Source organism: Sinohyriopsis cumingii, chromosome 7 (assembly GCF_028554795.1).
Source record: "Sinohyriopsis cumingii isolate HCF-2022 chromosome 7, ASM2855479v2, whole genome shotgun sequence".
In the NCBI taxonomy this organism is placed as follows: domain Eukaryota; kingdom Metazoa; phylum Mollusca; class Bivalvia; order Unionida; family Unionidae; genus Sinohyriopsis; species Sinohyriopsis cumingii.
The window spans coordinates 76,563,911-76,581,328 of NC_142967.1; the positions used below are offsets into that span (position 1 = coordinate 76,563,911).

Consider the following 17,418-nt stretch of genomic DNA (forward strand, 5'->3'; position numbering starts at 1 on the left):
GTGTAGAGGTTAGCGCGGGTTGGACGTTTGTTCAGCGACCCGTTAGTCGGGTTCGAATTACGTGAATCGTCGTTTGTAAAAACTAAAAAAAAAAAACATTATTATTATTATTGGGGAGACAACTGTGATAGGCTGAGAAGATATTGAAATATCAATGAGAGGGTAATTGACGAAAACGTAACTTAACCCAGGTGAAACTTGCCAAGGCACCCCCCCAAAAATAAAACAAAAAAAAAACAGTAGGATGTTCCTGTCGTACCCATGGATTCACGGGGCGGGAGGGGGGCTGATTACAAATTAAAAAATATAAAAAATAAACGATATAGACAACAATTACCCATGAAATAATATATGGAACATTCAGCTGGGCGTGGTCATCTCCTTTTGCTAATTAATCATTGTTTTGGGGCGCCAACAGGCTTACATCCAAGGCTCGGATGGGCTTTTGGTGGTTGGCTTACCCCCTCCCCCACGTTCTGTTCATGTAAATTGATTACGTAAGTCTTCTGATTTGTTTGTAGATACCAGAAGAGGCCATCATATAGAGAGCAACCCCTGTTTATGATGCCGGGACAAAAACCACCTACTATATCAGTGCTGTGGTTACAGACAGGAGAATCAGAAACAATGACTCAAAAAGGATGGGCAAGTCCTTCAAAAAAGACATTTTGCATCATCAACAGATTTTAAGTTTATAATCTATCTAAAAACATAACAATTTAAAAATTACACTGGAATATATGTTAATCGATTTAACCATATCTTTAACTGTCTTTGGAGATCAGATCAATAATTAAACATGCTGACGAGGGAACTGCAAACAACCAAACCAAAGAGTCAAGCAAAAGATTACATTTGCAAAAAAGTGTCACCCGTTCACCTTGATGAAGTTTAAGACTACGGTATCCAAATAAAAATGTAACATATAGATTTGGAGTCATTTCTATCACTCTCAATACATGGATTCTATTTTTGTCAAGAAGACGGAATGAAGAGAAAAAATGTTTCCATCAAAGATGCTTATTAAGGAAAATTTGCCTGCTTGCTTAAAAAATGTAATGGTTATCAAAGACTGCTTTGAAATATTTATTCAGTCATCTAGGAACTTTGCTGAACAAGGTAGCATGTAATCTTCCTATACAATCCATGCTACACTAAAATGCTTTATTGGAATTTCACCGACAGGACCAATAACATTTTTCTCAGAAGTGTGCAAAGTAATCATTCCGGACAATGATATTTTTGTTAAATAATTTATTTGAGCCAGAAAATGTGGTGATTTCGGAAAGAGGGTTTTTGATTAAAGATTTTTTAATGTCTCGCAGAGTTGATTTGAACACTCCACCATTTTTATGACAGACAGATCGACTGACACCTCATAAGAAATCATGTCATAATGGCTTGCGCGTGTGCGCGTATTCGTATTCACGTTGAAAGAGCAAATAAGCAAATGAAAAGGTTTACGATCATAAGTACTACTCTCCCACTAAGGCTGTAGCATGAAAAGTTGTTCAAATTACTGGATGTTTAGTTAACTACCAAACTCCTCTTGTAAAGTAAATGATTCATGAATATTTCAGGACAGCATGTTATTTACTAATTTATAAACATTTCGACTTTATCATCAGTTTTAGAACTTCTTGTGTGTACAAGTGCATTAGAAAAAAAGAATATACAACATTATATTATTTTGAAATGATACATGCAGATTAACCAAGGTACTAATAACAAGAATTAAAATTCAAAACGTTCAAAGAATATGAATCAAAACTACTCATTCAACATAGATTAAATACAAACAAAGAATCATGTCAGTTACTTCATTATATTTATAGTTGTTTTCTTCCGTTGTTGAAAGCTGTATAATACAAGCAAACAATTACCTTTGTTTTGTAATATATATATATACACACACACACACACACAGATTCAATCAAGGAACAAATGCAGATGGTTTATAATAGGCTCTACAACTCCATGTGACAAAGCTTGTGTAAGCGAATTCTGCGGTTATCATTTACCAAGGACCTAAATTGTGTCTAAGGTGTGGCGTTGGAGTTACAGGAAACGCGCAGTTATGTGTGCAAAGTGGTGGTTAAAACAATACAGAGCTCAAAAGATATTATGATAAACAAAATAACAACGACAATAATGACAAAGTTATAAAAAATAACAATTCAGACAAATTATCATTTATAAAATTATATTATTAAAAACAAATGGAAGAAAATGAATTTGTAAAGCATCCTATCACCAAAACGTATGAAGCCTAAACCAACCAGTTGGTTATGTCATTCATACTGGTTATCTGATATTTAGTACCGGGAATCTTTATCATAAATTAATTTACGAATGTTATCACTGAGAATTCGAAGACAGTCTTGTGATCAATCATATTGTTGGAGCAAAACTCAATAACCTTTCAGATAATTTGCGAGCTGTCACGCAAAATCCAAAAATGCAGGTTTGGAAATACTTGGAGATATAAAACAGCTACAAAAATAGCGATTAAATCTACAAATACAGATACTGGCGTCAATCAATGAACTCAGCTGGCAAATATTTTGATATTTGCATGCGCTTGGTTGAGTGCGTCCCAGAACATATAACCAAATCGGCTTTTTCAAACAAATATGAACAAATATTACATTTCCGTATTGTTGAAGGGAGATAACTGGAAGAGTGATTAAGTAGTTATGTCGCTTGTTCTAATACGTTTTACTCCATTTAATATTTTCGTCATCATTTAGTAATTAATTAATTATGATAGAACGGTTATTTAATCAATTTGAGGCTTTTATTGTTTTTGGAGAAACTTCGGAATATATATATATATATATATATATATATATATATATATATATATATATATGATCCAGAATAAACTATTTGTAATTTTGAACCATTGCAAACTTGTAAGTTTGAAGATAGAGATACACTACCAGGACAGTACAGAGTCATAAAACTCATCCAACAAGCTATGTTCCAATTTTTGGTTACTGTAAAAGATATTGAAGTTAACAAATTCGTATCCTCTCAATCTCAAGCGCGGTCGAAAAAATGACGAAGTCAGTGGATAATGCAGTGAGATCGTGGTAGATATTATAAATATTACAAAACGGAGTACTGAAAGCCTTTGGGACAGGTCGAGCTGCCGAAGTTAATAACGCTGGTAAAATTTAAAAAATTGGAATTATACCGCCCGTTTTAATTGAGTCTTTAATAGCACCAGCAGAAAGATTGAGTTTAACGCCTGTTTTTGATTGTTTGGCGTTATTTAAATGTTTGATTTGATATTTTTATTCCGCAATTTTTAGCTGCATTTGATTGAAGTGTTTTAATCTAACCAGGAGTCAGACTGACGCTAACATCATCATAGGACATTTATAAACATCGCGAGTGATTTAATTACATGTGTTCTACTGGAGCATCAACAACTCTCATTCGTCCACCAACACCTTCAAGTAACATTGTTTTGTCGCTGAGTATGACAGCAACTGTTCTTTAATTAACACCAGTGCCTAGATTTACACGAGCTCGAAAGTGAATATCAACAACAGATTGAACAAATCAAGATGTTCCAATGCAAAATAACAGATCGGATATAACGTTATAAAATCCAGTTGAGATATCTGTAAAACAGTATCTATAATTTGATCACGTCCCATGCACGTGCTACATGATTTCGGTCAAAATTTTAATATTATATCTTCAGATGGTTATCGCTCACTATTTATCCGTAACGAATCTTCACTAATTGCAAGTGTGCCAAATATCATATTACCACGTTCTTGAGAATCCAGTCGATTAACATTATGTAAAGCAATAAATATATGTCTCGGTGCAGACACTTCTTGTTGTGATGCTACATGCCATGCAAATAACCCTGCAACATTACTTTGAACGCTGTATGTAGTTAATGTTACACATGATATCAATGCCTTTCCACCTGAATTCATAAAACTAATTAACTTTTTTTTATTCAGCAATCGATGGAGTTATTACGGGCATTAACAGTGAAAGTTTTGTTAACCGTACTATACAAGTATGGGCAGCAGCAGAGCGCCAAATTGTATCGTTGTCATTAGCTTTTCTTATAAGTACGACTGTATGTTTAGCTCCAAAAATAACTTTTCTAACATCTCTACAAATCCAGGAATATAAGACAGTGGAATTGTGCATGAAAACTCTTCTTCACCGTTTAACATTGATCGGCGTGTAGCAAAGCCTAAGTTGAAATTTTCATTGGTTCCTATAACTGCTGGTGTAGCTGCAGCTCCTGCAGCATCTCTTACATTTCCCATAACATTCCTATCAATATCAGGATGATTAGATGTATCTTTTGCGAACATCATTGATGGACCGGCTGATCTTGTATAATCGTCTGAATATCTTGCAAGTCCAAGTATTGTCGTAGGAACATCAACATCTTTTTGAATTATTTCAATATTTCTTCCGTCAAACATGTACGTAGCTGTGTCAAACAACGCATTGCTACCATTGTTAACAAAACCAACTATATCACCAACTGCAACTCCTTTACCATCATCTTGCAAAATTCTACCTTCTACTTCAATAAACGCTTTAGAAAGTAAGAAATATCTGATTGTATCTTGAACTTATAATTTGATTCGACCACGCTGATCTGATATACGTGCGTCGTAAGAATAATATTGATAATCACGTGTAGATACATATTTTGAGAACTGCTGCGTATATATCAAACGCTGTATCAGATATACGCTTAAACATTTTATTATAATTATTATCGTCTAAAACGAAGACCACTTCCTGCTATTAAACTTGCTGGGGGGGGGGGTTCTTTTTCTGACTGGGGTATATCAAACAATTCCGCCAGTTTTTCATTTGCAGCTTGATTTATTATTTTACTGATTTTTGCAGCCATAACTTCAGTGCTGGTAATTTTACTGGTGGCTGTGGGTTTTTTCGCAATAATCGAGCTAATCTTTTTTAATCGCTGAAGAAAGCTTAGTATCAACATTACCAACAGCACTAATACGTTTATCACGAATAACGTCAATAGCTTTAATTCCCACTGGTTTGCGATCGCATTGCTGTTGGAGCTATCCTTCTGAATAAACCCATAACGACACCACCGAGTCCATCTCCGTAAATTGCTTTATAAGTTGGTAATCGTGAATTTACTACCCTAACTATTACAGGTCTACGTTTAGAATTGTGTATAATCATTTTTAAATTACATGCTGAGTAATTAATTGTTTTTTTTTCAGTCACTGTAATAATCATCAGCAATTTCTTCAGTGAGAGAATGATAAACAGTACGATCCATAACATCGCCTGTAAATAATCTTCGACAAATGTCAGATATTTCATTAACAATCTCTGGAGAATTATATCCAGTGAGCTTTCCTCCAATCAGAATTTCTAGTCGGTCAACGTCGGCAAAGAACTCTTTCAGGTCAAATTCCAAATCCACTTCCGGTTTTTGGTAAATCAGGTGCTTCATTACCCGTTCTTGCGTCTGGTTCTGTTTGTTCTTTAGCCATTCTAAGCAATTCGAGACTTTTCATTATTTTTGTCGTATTTGTAATAAATGTTCTTTCACTTCTTTTACACTCTCATGAAATCTCTTACGACGTTATGGGGTATAAAATTCTTTGGGAGCATATTTAATCATAAATATATCGTTGTTCCATTCTTTATCTGTAGTTTCTTTTCCAGGCTTGAAATATATATTACTTTCATCATAACTCGCAGCAATTTTTAATAAATCATAAAGATCCTTATTCCTGATAGTTTGTAAATCAGCAGGTGTAAATTCATATATTATCTCATCTTCAAGAACCTCTGAAGACTCTTTTTTACTAGGCCGTAATTGTTGTTGATGTGTAGGAGGTGGTGGACACTGAAATTCATGTTCAGATGAAGCTTTCTTTTTTCGTTGATGAATTGGAAGAGATAGCGGACGTTGAGAAGGAGGTGGAGGAGATTGTGGTTAATCTTCGGTTATCATTTGTAGTAATTGTCTAGGTTGTTCCATTTCTTCTAATCTTTTAAATCCTTGAAAATCAGGATCATCAGTTTTGAGAGTACTTTGTCAAGAAAAAATGAGATATACATCACTAACCCAATCATTTTTTGTCAAAGAATCAACATATTTAGATCTCACATAATTACCCCTATTTTTATATGTTAAAGCAATATCATGAACTTCTACCGGTTTTGCATTCGCGATAGCATTAAAACCTTTATCGTCAATTTATCTTGAAGATCAATACAAGTCAAGGTGTAGATTGTTTGTTAGGTTGTTGTCCAAGGGATGATATTTTTCTTACTTCATCTTTATATGCAATAAAATTAAAATCACCTGCTCTAGCTTGTTTATTTCCTTTGTACAATCGAAAAACTTTCCTAAGCATCTGTTGAAACTGGTTTATCAGCATATTCAGGTGTTAAAAATCTATTTCTATTACTACAACTCGTAACAGCAAATATAGCTAAATATGATTCTTTGCTTTTTTTGCATTAACAATCTCTTCATGAAATGTTTTAAGTAGTTTAACTCTTCCCTTTTTCGTTTTTGGTTTTACTCCAACAGAACCTTCAAGTTCTTCGTCAAGTTGAGGAGGAACAGGATGAGGCTGAGCAGCAGCTATTCCGGCTGGAAGATCTCTTAAAATTCTCTTTGTTAGTTTAGATCTTTTTGCTACTTTTTCAGTTTGCTAAGCAGTTAGTCTTACTGCTGGAGTAAGAGCCTCGGTATCTTCTGCAATTCTTTCAGTGACCTTCGAAATAGACTTAAATAACGTTACTGTACCTTCTGTAAATTCAACTTTTGATTCTGGACGTTCCTGAAGTTTTTATCTTAGATAATCACGAACAGGCAAAAACTTTTTGATAGCTTCTAATCTTTCTTTAGATAATCTAGCCATGTAAGATTCCGCACCCGGTGCCATTATTGATAATATAATTTTATAATTACTCCACACGGATTTATAACAATAAATTTGCACGATCCCAGAACAAGATATAGTGTAAGTCTTGATAAGATATTTGGTTGATATAATAATGATTTAATTATAGCAGCAGAGAGCGTGAGACCTCAATGAAACGTCTGGTGGGTAAAAAAAGAACATTCATACAAATTCAGAAAAACACTAACGACAAAGACAAAATAACAAAATAAATTAACCCAATTAGAGAAACTCTCTGTAAGTGAAAGGTTTTGGTTTGGCCTCATTGACCTTTTTGTTTCGTTTTTATGTAGGAAGCTTTATTTTTCAAAAATGACATTTCAGCAAAAAGTCTGTTCACCCTCTCTGCTGCAGACTTAGTTCTAACCATTAATACCTACATGGCAACTTCATAATCAGGGTAGTCTATCTCTAATATTTGGGTGTCTGAACCTGAATTGGGTAATGTAGCAATTACGTGGTTAACATACTTTGCTTTATCAATTTCAAAATCGCAAAATGGATCACAGTTTCTAAATGTATCTGCCTTTAATTTCTTGTTGTATGATTTTGAATGGCATGGTCGTGGATGTCATTCTACTTCTTCCCAGCATTCCATGTACAAAGTCTACTTATAGATGCAAATGATTTATATCCAAACTGAAGAGCATAATCTTCCAAAGCAAACAGTAAAGAAATTATTATAAGCGACATCATCCTTACCATAGAAGGAAAGAAAGCGACAAAACAAATTCAGACAACCACAGAGAGCGAACATCCAAAACCACCAAAGGGACCCGCCGACAACAACTTAACAGACCATACCCCCAACAGTCAACGATAGCACAACGGACCAGATGCACAAAACCAACAACAACAACAACACCAACCATAAAGAAAACGAAAACAAGCAACACACCCAAAACACCTAATCTAAATCAACAAAACATATACATAATGCAAACACGAAGACCACCTTTATTACATTGCCACACTAACCCCCCTTTTTAAAATGGATGCTACAAAAATAATATTCTTATAATACTATCAATCAACACAAATGGACTAAACTTCGAAAAGGCAAAGAAACTAATTTACACAGCAAAAACTTTCAACATAATTTGCATTCAGGAAATACGTAACATAGAAAAAGTAGTTACAAACTATATAGAGGACAGACTAAATGCTGTCTTTATCATCAAAAAAGACCAAATAAGCAGGAATACTTATAAGTGCAAAATATCTCAAATACCCCAGATTTTCTGAAGGGAAGACAAATAAACCTAGTACAGAACAAAATTCATATTGAAATGTCTATGTACCATCAATACGCAAACGCAAGAAAGATTGTATTCTTAATTTAATGGACTATCTAAAGGATATACTGCTAAAATTGACAAAACAAGGGAACTCACCCAAAGGGACAAAGATATTCTTCCCCATATTAACAACTTTACAATAAACAGTCAATTAACCGATTCTTTTAGGCACCTACGTAGAGCAGTCTTCACATATACAAGAACAAATTATGCCTCTAGAACTGAGTGTGTGTATGTGTGTGTGTGATTTGGATTTTTAACGTAGCTTTAACAATTTTCAGTCATATCGCTGCGATGTCTGCAATGTGGCAGTTTATAGTGATGTCTAGCACTGGGGCATCATGCCGCAGACATGTAGCATGATGTCCCACCCAGTCACATTATCCTGACACCGGGCCGACCAGTCCTAACACTAACCTCTTAATGCTGAGCGCCAAGCGAGGCAGCTGTTAGTACCATTTCTTTTTGTAAGTCTTTGGTATGACTCGGCCGGGGATCGAACCCACGACCTCCCGCATTCGAGGCGGACGCTCTAACCACTAGGCCACCGGAGCGGTCTCTAGAATTGACAAATTTTACATGAACAACAATCATAAACAAAGCATAATAAATTGTGATATATAAAAGCAACAAATAGCGAATCATAAGGCCATAACATTAAACTATATGATCAAACGCCCTAATAAATGGGGCAAAGGACACTGGAAGCTAAATAAAGAAATACTAGATCTCCCAAACTACCAAACTGAAATTACTAAACTTCTAGGCGAACCTCTGCACTCTATACTTCATATCTACATTAACTGAGAGAAAACCCAAAAGAAAATAGCAAACACATCACAAAAATTCTCCAGACTAAGAATGGAAAACCTCAGAATAACAGAAACACAATCCAATATCATATCAAATAATACAGAAATTGACGATGAACAAAAGAAAATAACTAAACAAATCCTAGAAAAAAATGCAGAAATTAAATTCAATGGTGCACAAATTAGATAAGGGAAATACGACGACATAAATAAAATAGAAAAAAGAATTTACCGGAAAGAGTAAATTAGGAGAGGAAATGAAAGGATTATCTTCCAGTTAAAATAAGGAGACAAAATTAAAGAAAGCAAATAGGAACTCTTCACTCAAATAGGAAGTACTACACCACCTTACGAAAATCACAAACATCTCCACCAAAACTCTATAAGAATATTTAAAGAAACTAAACCTACCACAAATAAGACTTTGCCAAAAACAACAATGTGAACAACCCATATTAATTAGCGAAATACGCCAAGCAATCGAATAATTAAGCAAAAATATGTCACCACGAGTAGATGGTATAACTGCAGAATTTTATCAAAAATTTCAAAAACAAGTAGCTCCTGTTCTAAGTGAACTTTACAGCTCGATTAATGACAACGATGAAATGACAGAAACAATGAAAAAGACCTTATAACATTCATCTACAAAAACAAAGGAGATATAATGGAACTCATAAACTAGAGACCCATGTTTCTACTTAGCACAGATTATCAGATCTTAAACCAGCCCAGGCCAATGAAAGGGAGTGCGTAATATTGCCAGAGCTTATGGGATAGAGAAACTAAAACAATATGATGAGCAACCCAAAAAGCAACCCTCCCTGCACAATTCATATATTATTTATATTATTATTTATCTAAAACATATCAACACCAAACACTGTATGGGTGGACAGGGAATCACATAAAAAACACACATAGTTAGAGACACAGGGTGTCCTAAGGAGCAGGAGATACTATGAAATGGCTAAGAGGTGTCATAAAGTGGTAAACCTCGAGGGTGTATCTATTAGATTATTTTAGAGAAATTAAAATTTCTTCATCAGAGTTGTTTTTACTGGTACGATATTTCATTTTTTATAGATGTTTTGGTTGATTTTTCGTTGTTTTCAGGACGTTCAAAAATAATATTTCCAAAAATTTTCGATTTCTCTAACAGAATTAATTAAATACTCCCTCGAAGTTTGACCGTAACAATTTTAAAACAAATTAGACCAACAATAACAAATTCAGCCATACATTTGCATGAATATATTACTAAACAATATATTCATACCTTCGCAAAAAGCAATATATATTGTATCATTATTACTGGCCTGATCAGCATCCTAGTATATGTGATATATCCATTTGTACCAGATTTCACGACTCATATTCTGATCCAAATACTCAGATCTCAAAACTTTTTCTCTATTATTAAAACTTTGCACGACAAACGCAGATTATTTTCCGACGTTGTCAAAAAAAAAATTATGAAGGCAGTGCTCTTTTCTGTAAATTTATCGTTCACTTCAGTTTTAACTTTTGTTTGTTCATGTTCTGGTTCTGGTATAAGATTCTTTATATCGCTTATTTCAGCACGAGTTTGGACAATACCTTCAACTATTTCTTTTACTGGTTGAGCAGCAGGTATCCTACGTAGATGTTTTCGTAGAATCTTTTTTATATATAATTCTTTCTTCTATTTTTCCTGTTGCTTTAGCGGTTTCCTGTCATGTGGGAAGAGGTCCTTAGGTAGCCTTTCTAACCGGTTTAAATAACTGTTCTGCACCTTCTGTAAATTACACCTTAGACCCCTAACGCTCTTGTAGTTGTTGCTTCACATTATCACGGACTGGAAGATATTTTTTAATTGTCTCTAGTTCCTGTCGAGCTAGTTTAGCTGTGCCAGATTCCATTATTGATATACTAATGGTCTAATTATGCAAATACCTAAATTTATCAGAGATAATTACAATCTGACGGTTGTATATAGCGCAGTTGATATCCACATACTCGTTAAGGCCGCCGGAGTTGTTGCCGCTTGTTTGACACAAACACGCGTCCGCTTCACACGTATATATATATATATATATATATATATATATATATATATATATATATATATATATATGCCGTATACAGGTAAGGAACAGCTCGCGGTTTACAGTTTGGTTTCACATAGCGGGGGAGGGGGTGTCGACAAACAGGTAGGTAAACAAGAATACATACAAATTTGAAAATACAAGCGTAAAAAATAAAATAACAAAATGCATTAACCCAATTAGAGGGAAATCTCTGTCGGTTTGCGTTATTGACGTTTCTATTTTTATTTTCGTAGGAGGCTTTATTTTCGTGAAATAACCCATCCAAAGTTTCTCTGATTCACCTCTCCCTGCTGCTTCTGATATTTCATTCTATACACTTAAAACTAATAAAATGAAAGAAGAAAAAAATGTTTTCAAGTATGAATGCACAATATAAATGTAATCAAGAACAAAAACAAATGTGTGCAGTAACAACGTTAGCAAATGATTTGTTATCTGCATTTAGAATTTTACAAAGTCGTAAAAGTAGACATTTAGTTATTTTTAAAAAACGAAAAATTCAGCTGTTAAAACAACAAAATCTATTTGTGAACATTTCAAAACACTATGTGACCCCATGCATATTTCTGAATATACTTACCCATTTGCTTGTACCCCCATATCAATGATAATGGAAATATGTAATGTTATAAAAGGTGCACAGAACTTAGTCATTTCATTCACTGATTTATAATTTCTAACCTGACTGTAACCAGAGCGGCCCTAACACAGCGCCTTTTCTATATAACGGATCTTCCATACAAGCACTGCAATATATCGCGTACACTATGGGCTAGTTTGCTTTTCCTCCAACAACAAGGGGACGTAGTTCATCCTATTCGATAATTACCTGATAATTCCATGGATGAACATAATGTTGACAATTTAGAGTTATATCCCTTTGCATACATGAACAAAAAAATTACACCGATTGTTAAATCCACGAGAAAGGCAACTATGCAGTTGTCATTCTTTTCCTTTGATTCGACATTGTAAATATCTGTAGCAGATGACAAAGTGTTTTCCTCCTATGTGCGTACATGCGTAGTAGTACATACACCCCATCAGTGAAAATGAACTTGTCCAGGAACAGCAAATGACTGGTGAACATGGTCGTCATTTACACTGAAAACGTCTTTTGGGAATGAATCGCACAGATGATAGTGGTGCTAGGGCCAACCTGGGCATAATAATGTTTGGAATTATAAATCAATAAATGAACTAAATTATGTGCGTCATTCATCGCTTTTGTGCTTTTCGATTTTTAAATCAGTAGGGAGTAGAAACAAACGGGGAGATATATTCAGACTAGAACCTGTTAAAAAGTATTGTAATGCCTTCTGCGTGTGCAATAGGATGAATAATTGTGTACATCTTTGTAATTGTTTATGTCCTTATTTATTGTTTACTTACATGTACATATTTCTGTATGTTTGTATATTTCTGAACAACATTGTATATCGTGATACACCTATCTTTGCATGCTTCCCTACCCCTATGATAAATGGTAAATGGCAAAATACGCTACATATAGAGGTCGACATGGACTTGAAGAGTTTTAGTTATCTGTTCCTGCAGTGAAAATAACTTGTTTCTATAGATTGAAGTTTTTTATTTGCCTGAAAAGAATGTTACAATAACAAACTCGTAGTAACGTTACTTACAGTATACATTAATCATTATCGCAATGATTATTCGACTTACATTTTGACTAATTAAGGCTTCTTTTTTCCGGCAACTGTCAATCCACGACATTAAAGCCATCGCTTCAACTAACAAACTGAATGTCCTGATATTCCAAAACAACGAAATTTAGCTCCTGGAACATCGTTTTCCTCTAGCTTTATTGAATATCATCTCAGCTGCTGTCATTCCGTGTCGTACAATTTCACTTTGTCTATCACGTGATACGCATAATACATTTACATGACGTGTCGCCCATCTCTCACAGCCTCCATAGAGTCCGGATTATTACCCTAATTTATGATTGGATTTCATTTTGTAACAATGCAACTTACTTGGATCCGGTTTCCACGACGCAAAAACAGCAGTAGTACATTGACTTATTCTAAGCATGAACTGCGAGGGACGGGACAATTTGTATGTCCTGGCAGCTTAGTTTACGAGAGATCACATATGACACTTTTTCATGTAACATTGCCGTAAAGCAGATGTTCGAACCGACTTACCTATACATGGAATACAAAATCAAACGTTTCGTAAGTCCTAAGTAGAACTGCAATATTTCTAATGTGTAACATATTCTAATGATCGTTTTATTTTTTCATAAAACATCAGTAAAATATTTACTAATATTGCTTGTATTTTAAGAAGTATTATGTAATTTCTACTTTCTAAAACATCCATTCTCTGATAGCAATATTGCATTATTGCATGCATAATGTCTAGAAAGAATTGCTTTCGTTTCCTTAAAATTAACATATAATTTTCATCCCTTGCGCACACTCATCCACCACAAAAGAAATATAAGAGATGAAAATTCTCAGCTGCAGAAGAACATTGAAATAATCTCTCTCTCTCTCACCTTGCAGTTGGATTTGAAAAGCGACTCTGGAAGCAGGTGGGTGTGAAGATGAGATTTGATGAATCTCGGAGATGGCAAGCTCTCAATGTACTTTACGCCCCGGAAGTACTCGTACTTTGGCAGGTACAGATCCAGAAATGGGAATCGTTCGTCAAGTTGTTTGTTTCTTGCCGTTTCAAAGTTCAAGTTGGTTTGGATAAGGTATACCATCTCCTGCATTAGCGTAGTTCCTTTAAAGCAATAACGTCTAGTGTCACTTGAGGTCGTTTACAACATTATTGCTACTATTATAACCAATACCAATATCATCCCCCATGAAACATTACTGTTATTTATCAGTACCGTACAAAAATCACTAACACTTTTAACTATTTTTCACAAAACTGACCCATTTAATGTTATCACGTATCTCAAATTTATTATGAATCTATATTTTAGATTTCTTCCTACTACTATTTTTTTCTGTAAGACCCTGAAACAGTCAAGTATGTAAGTGAACTCATGCTATTTTCGAGTATGCAACTTTGCTCTCTCTCTCTCTCTCTTTCTCTCTCTCTCTTTCTCTCTCTCTCTCTCTCTCTCTCTCTCTCTCACACACACACACATACACAAACACACACATGAAATAAACCGATATGTAATTTCCAGTAGAAAATATAATAATTGATGAGGAATATAATCTCCTTTCTTTAAGTGTGAATGTTGTTCACTAGCTGGGACAAGTGGGCGCCACTCCCAAATTTCAGAATTGGGACAGTTAAACAAATTGAATTCCTCTTGCATTTTAATCATCTTTTTATCCACAGTGGAGTTCACTTTTGCTTAATTGGACTATATAGTCCAACTGAAGCTGCACGTATAAAGACTTAGTGACCAACGACCAGTTTGAACCACGCTGTCAAGTTACAGATTTCGTTTCCCGATTCATTATGTTTAAATATTAACGATACTGGTTGATAATTTGAAAGCTGGACAAAATTACAATAGTCTATTCAACACGATATTCAAACAAACAAACAAACAAAAGAGCATCAACTCGGCTTGCACAGACTATTTTTCTTTTATTTTCGTTTCATACGTCAGTGAAAGTAAAATAAAAATAAACGGCCATTTCTTAAGTAAAGTTATGAACGGTTTTAATCCATTTTGTTTTGTCTCAAGTCTGAACCATGATGCAAGCAAGTATGACGACGTAGATTGAAACAGGGCATTTTTGGTACCTTTGATTAGTGCTCCGTAACCTTATTTTACGCTAAGTCTTAAAACTGACTTAATTCCGTTCACTGTTGCACAAAGTCTATCATCCATTTAGGATGATGAATTCGGCACATTTTGTTAAAACAGTATTTTAGTGTACAGCAGAGTTCATTACATATGTTTTCAATTGTATCATCAGTGTAAGTGTTGAAACCAGTTACTGTTCGACATTTAAATTTAGTTGTTAATTTGGAGAGGTGATTAATTCGTTCCTCAGGTTTTAGAACAGTAATCATTTATCTAAAGGAAAGAGGGATGTGGATGTTTTTCATTATTATTAAAACGTTTTAGCAGTGGCCCCATGTCCCCATGACCCCTTGGCTGGAAAAATAGTTTCCTTCAAGAAAATGTTATCTCCCATATCCTCATATTTCTACCACCAATACAAAATATTGAGGTAAACTGTCTGCTGACCTAGATTAACCAGTTGTCCGTTAAACAAATTCTAACATCTATAATGGGCTCAAACGTACGCCCGACACAACTACAACAATTTTAGGATTAAAGAAAAAGTAACTGCATTTGTGACTTCGAATATTATTAGTCTATGCTATCATTTTCAACACAGAAAATTATAATTTAGGCCAAAGTTGCTGTTGTAGGGTTGGGCGCCATTTTTCAGTACAAGATAGGCTATACATGGCAGCCAGTGGAAAACCACTCAAAGAACCACTGACCCACGAGAACCTACTGGCAAACTTTCTCACATACCCACATTGGCCGAACCCGAGACTCGAACCCACGCAGACTGAGGTGAGATGGCAGTGATCCGTAACGGTGAGCGCTTTGCACCATACTGGCACGCGGGGCCCCTATAATTGAGGTCAAATAAATCGGCAGACATACCACTGTCGCATCTTCCTCGAAATAATGAAATTCCGCATTATGCATAAAAGAAAATGCAAGTGAAAGTGCCTGGGAAGACTTACCAGATCGCGGAAAGCTGCAGACCCAGATGTCATCTTCCCGAGCAACCATCCGTTCGATCTCTCCAAAATCAGTATTTCGAAGAACTACCGCGCCCTTCCAATTCACAAACGGTGCGGAGACGATTGGTAAACCTTCCCCTTTACTCGAAAAGTTTTCTTTGATCTCCATCTTTTGTAAAATGTTACAAAATATTGTGCGTTGAGCGGCAAAGTGTATAGTTTTCGATAGTTGTCAATCACATCGCTAGCCAAGGTATGTTTACGTCACGCCATATTAAACCGTATCTACTTGAATTACACCTCTCGCGTTACGTGACATTGACTATAAATACCAACTGATTATGCAAATCGAGTCTTGACGAAAAAAACAGAGGAAAACAAAAAACAGACGTAATTTATAACGTTAAAGACCGAGGCCCAGTTTTCTCCGAGTATGATTTGTCAGGGTATTATCTTGCGAATGGGGGTACATTTAGGAAATAGTATACATACTTGCACAAGAATATTCGTGAGATCTTGATCTTTCCCCATCATTGCCTGTGACAATGACTGGCACGAGACTAAAATTCATTTAAAAACTTGTCACATGCTTTGATTCTTACAAAATTGAGCATTACAGTGTAGGAAGTACGACTAGATTATTGAAACTTATATTGGATATATTTTATCTCGGATAGACTGAACAAAACTTTGAACCTACGTTAAAAATCCAAATGACACACGCACACACTCACACACTTAATTTTTAATTGCATTGATCTATGCTAGAGAGATGCATGTGGGTAGTAAAACCATATAGGTATCATAATTATTTGTCTCACTATGCATATATTCCTCTTTCCATGATTTAGAAGTGTTCAAAATCATTTGAGTGGTATTACGTAAATAAATTTACCAGGTGCACGGTGCAGGATTTTATGCTGCTACTGATTATAAATTTGTGTAATGTAGGTCTCTTATTGTATCCTAATTTTATATCAACAGATGTAATCCGTCATAGTTTATCTTTTTTTATTCAAAGTTGACAACCCCATTAAATTATAAGTGTGTTGTAGTCCTAAAACTCTCCCCATTTGTTTAATTATGGACATCCCATAGATTGTTTAAACAATACTGGGGTTTTGTTGTTGTTGCTGTTGTTGTTCATTCTTATTTATTCTGGATATAATTTTTAGAGTTCAAGGTTGTGTGGGACAGTTATGGGTTTACTGGGAATTAAGATTAGTCCATACATATGCATTGTTGGACACTTGGGGGGGGGGTCATATTGGAAATCGTATTATTAAAACTGTCCATAGGATTTTGTTTGTTATTGTGGATTAGTTCACAGATTTATTTTTAGCATGTTTACAGCACTGCATTTCTCGTTCACTGTACCGTCGTACCATGCATTTTTGTCCAAAAAGCTTGTGATTTCAGATAATTTTCAATGACATCATCTGTTTGACGTAATTGTTATGCTAAAATGCCCCAATTTTCATTTACAAAACAAAAAAATATTCATTCCTAATGTCCATTACCGCTACGATGTGTTATCCATGGATGCTCTAAG

General features: G+C 34.9%; 1 protein-coding gene and 1 non-coding gene across 2 annotated transcripts in view; both read right to left on the reverse strand.

The window, feature by feature from the left end:
* The window catches only part of LOC149795552 (sulfotransferase 1C2-like), a 61,136-nt gene extending 44,965 nt beyond the window's left edge, over positions 1–16,171 (reverse strand). The window contains exons 1-2 of the mRNA XM_089965372.1: positions 15,867–16,171; positions 13,681–13,910 (exon numbers count right to left, since the gene is read on the reverse strand). Coding sequence (XP_089821498.1) covers positions 13,681–13,910; positions 15,867–16,035 — 399 coding nt within the window. The 5' untranslated portion in view covers positions 16,036–16,171. The remainder of the gene's footprint in view (positions 1–13,680; positions 13,911–15,866) is intronic.
* Trnas-cga (transfer RNA serine (anticodon CGA)) lies at positions 8,736–8,812 on the reverse strand. Its single transcript has one exon. It is a non-coding gene; the product is annotated as a tRNA-Ser (tRNA).
* Positions 16,172–17,418: the final 1,247 nt, after the last annotated feature.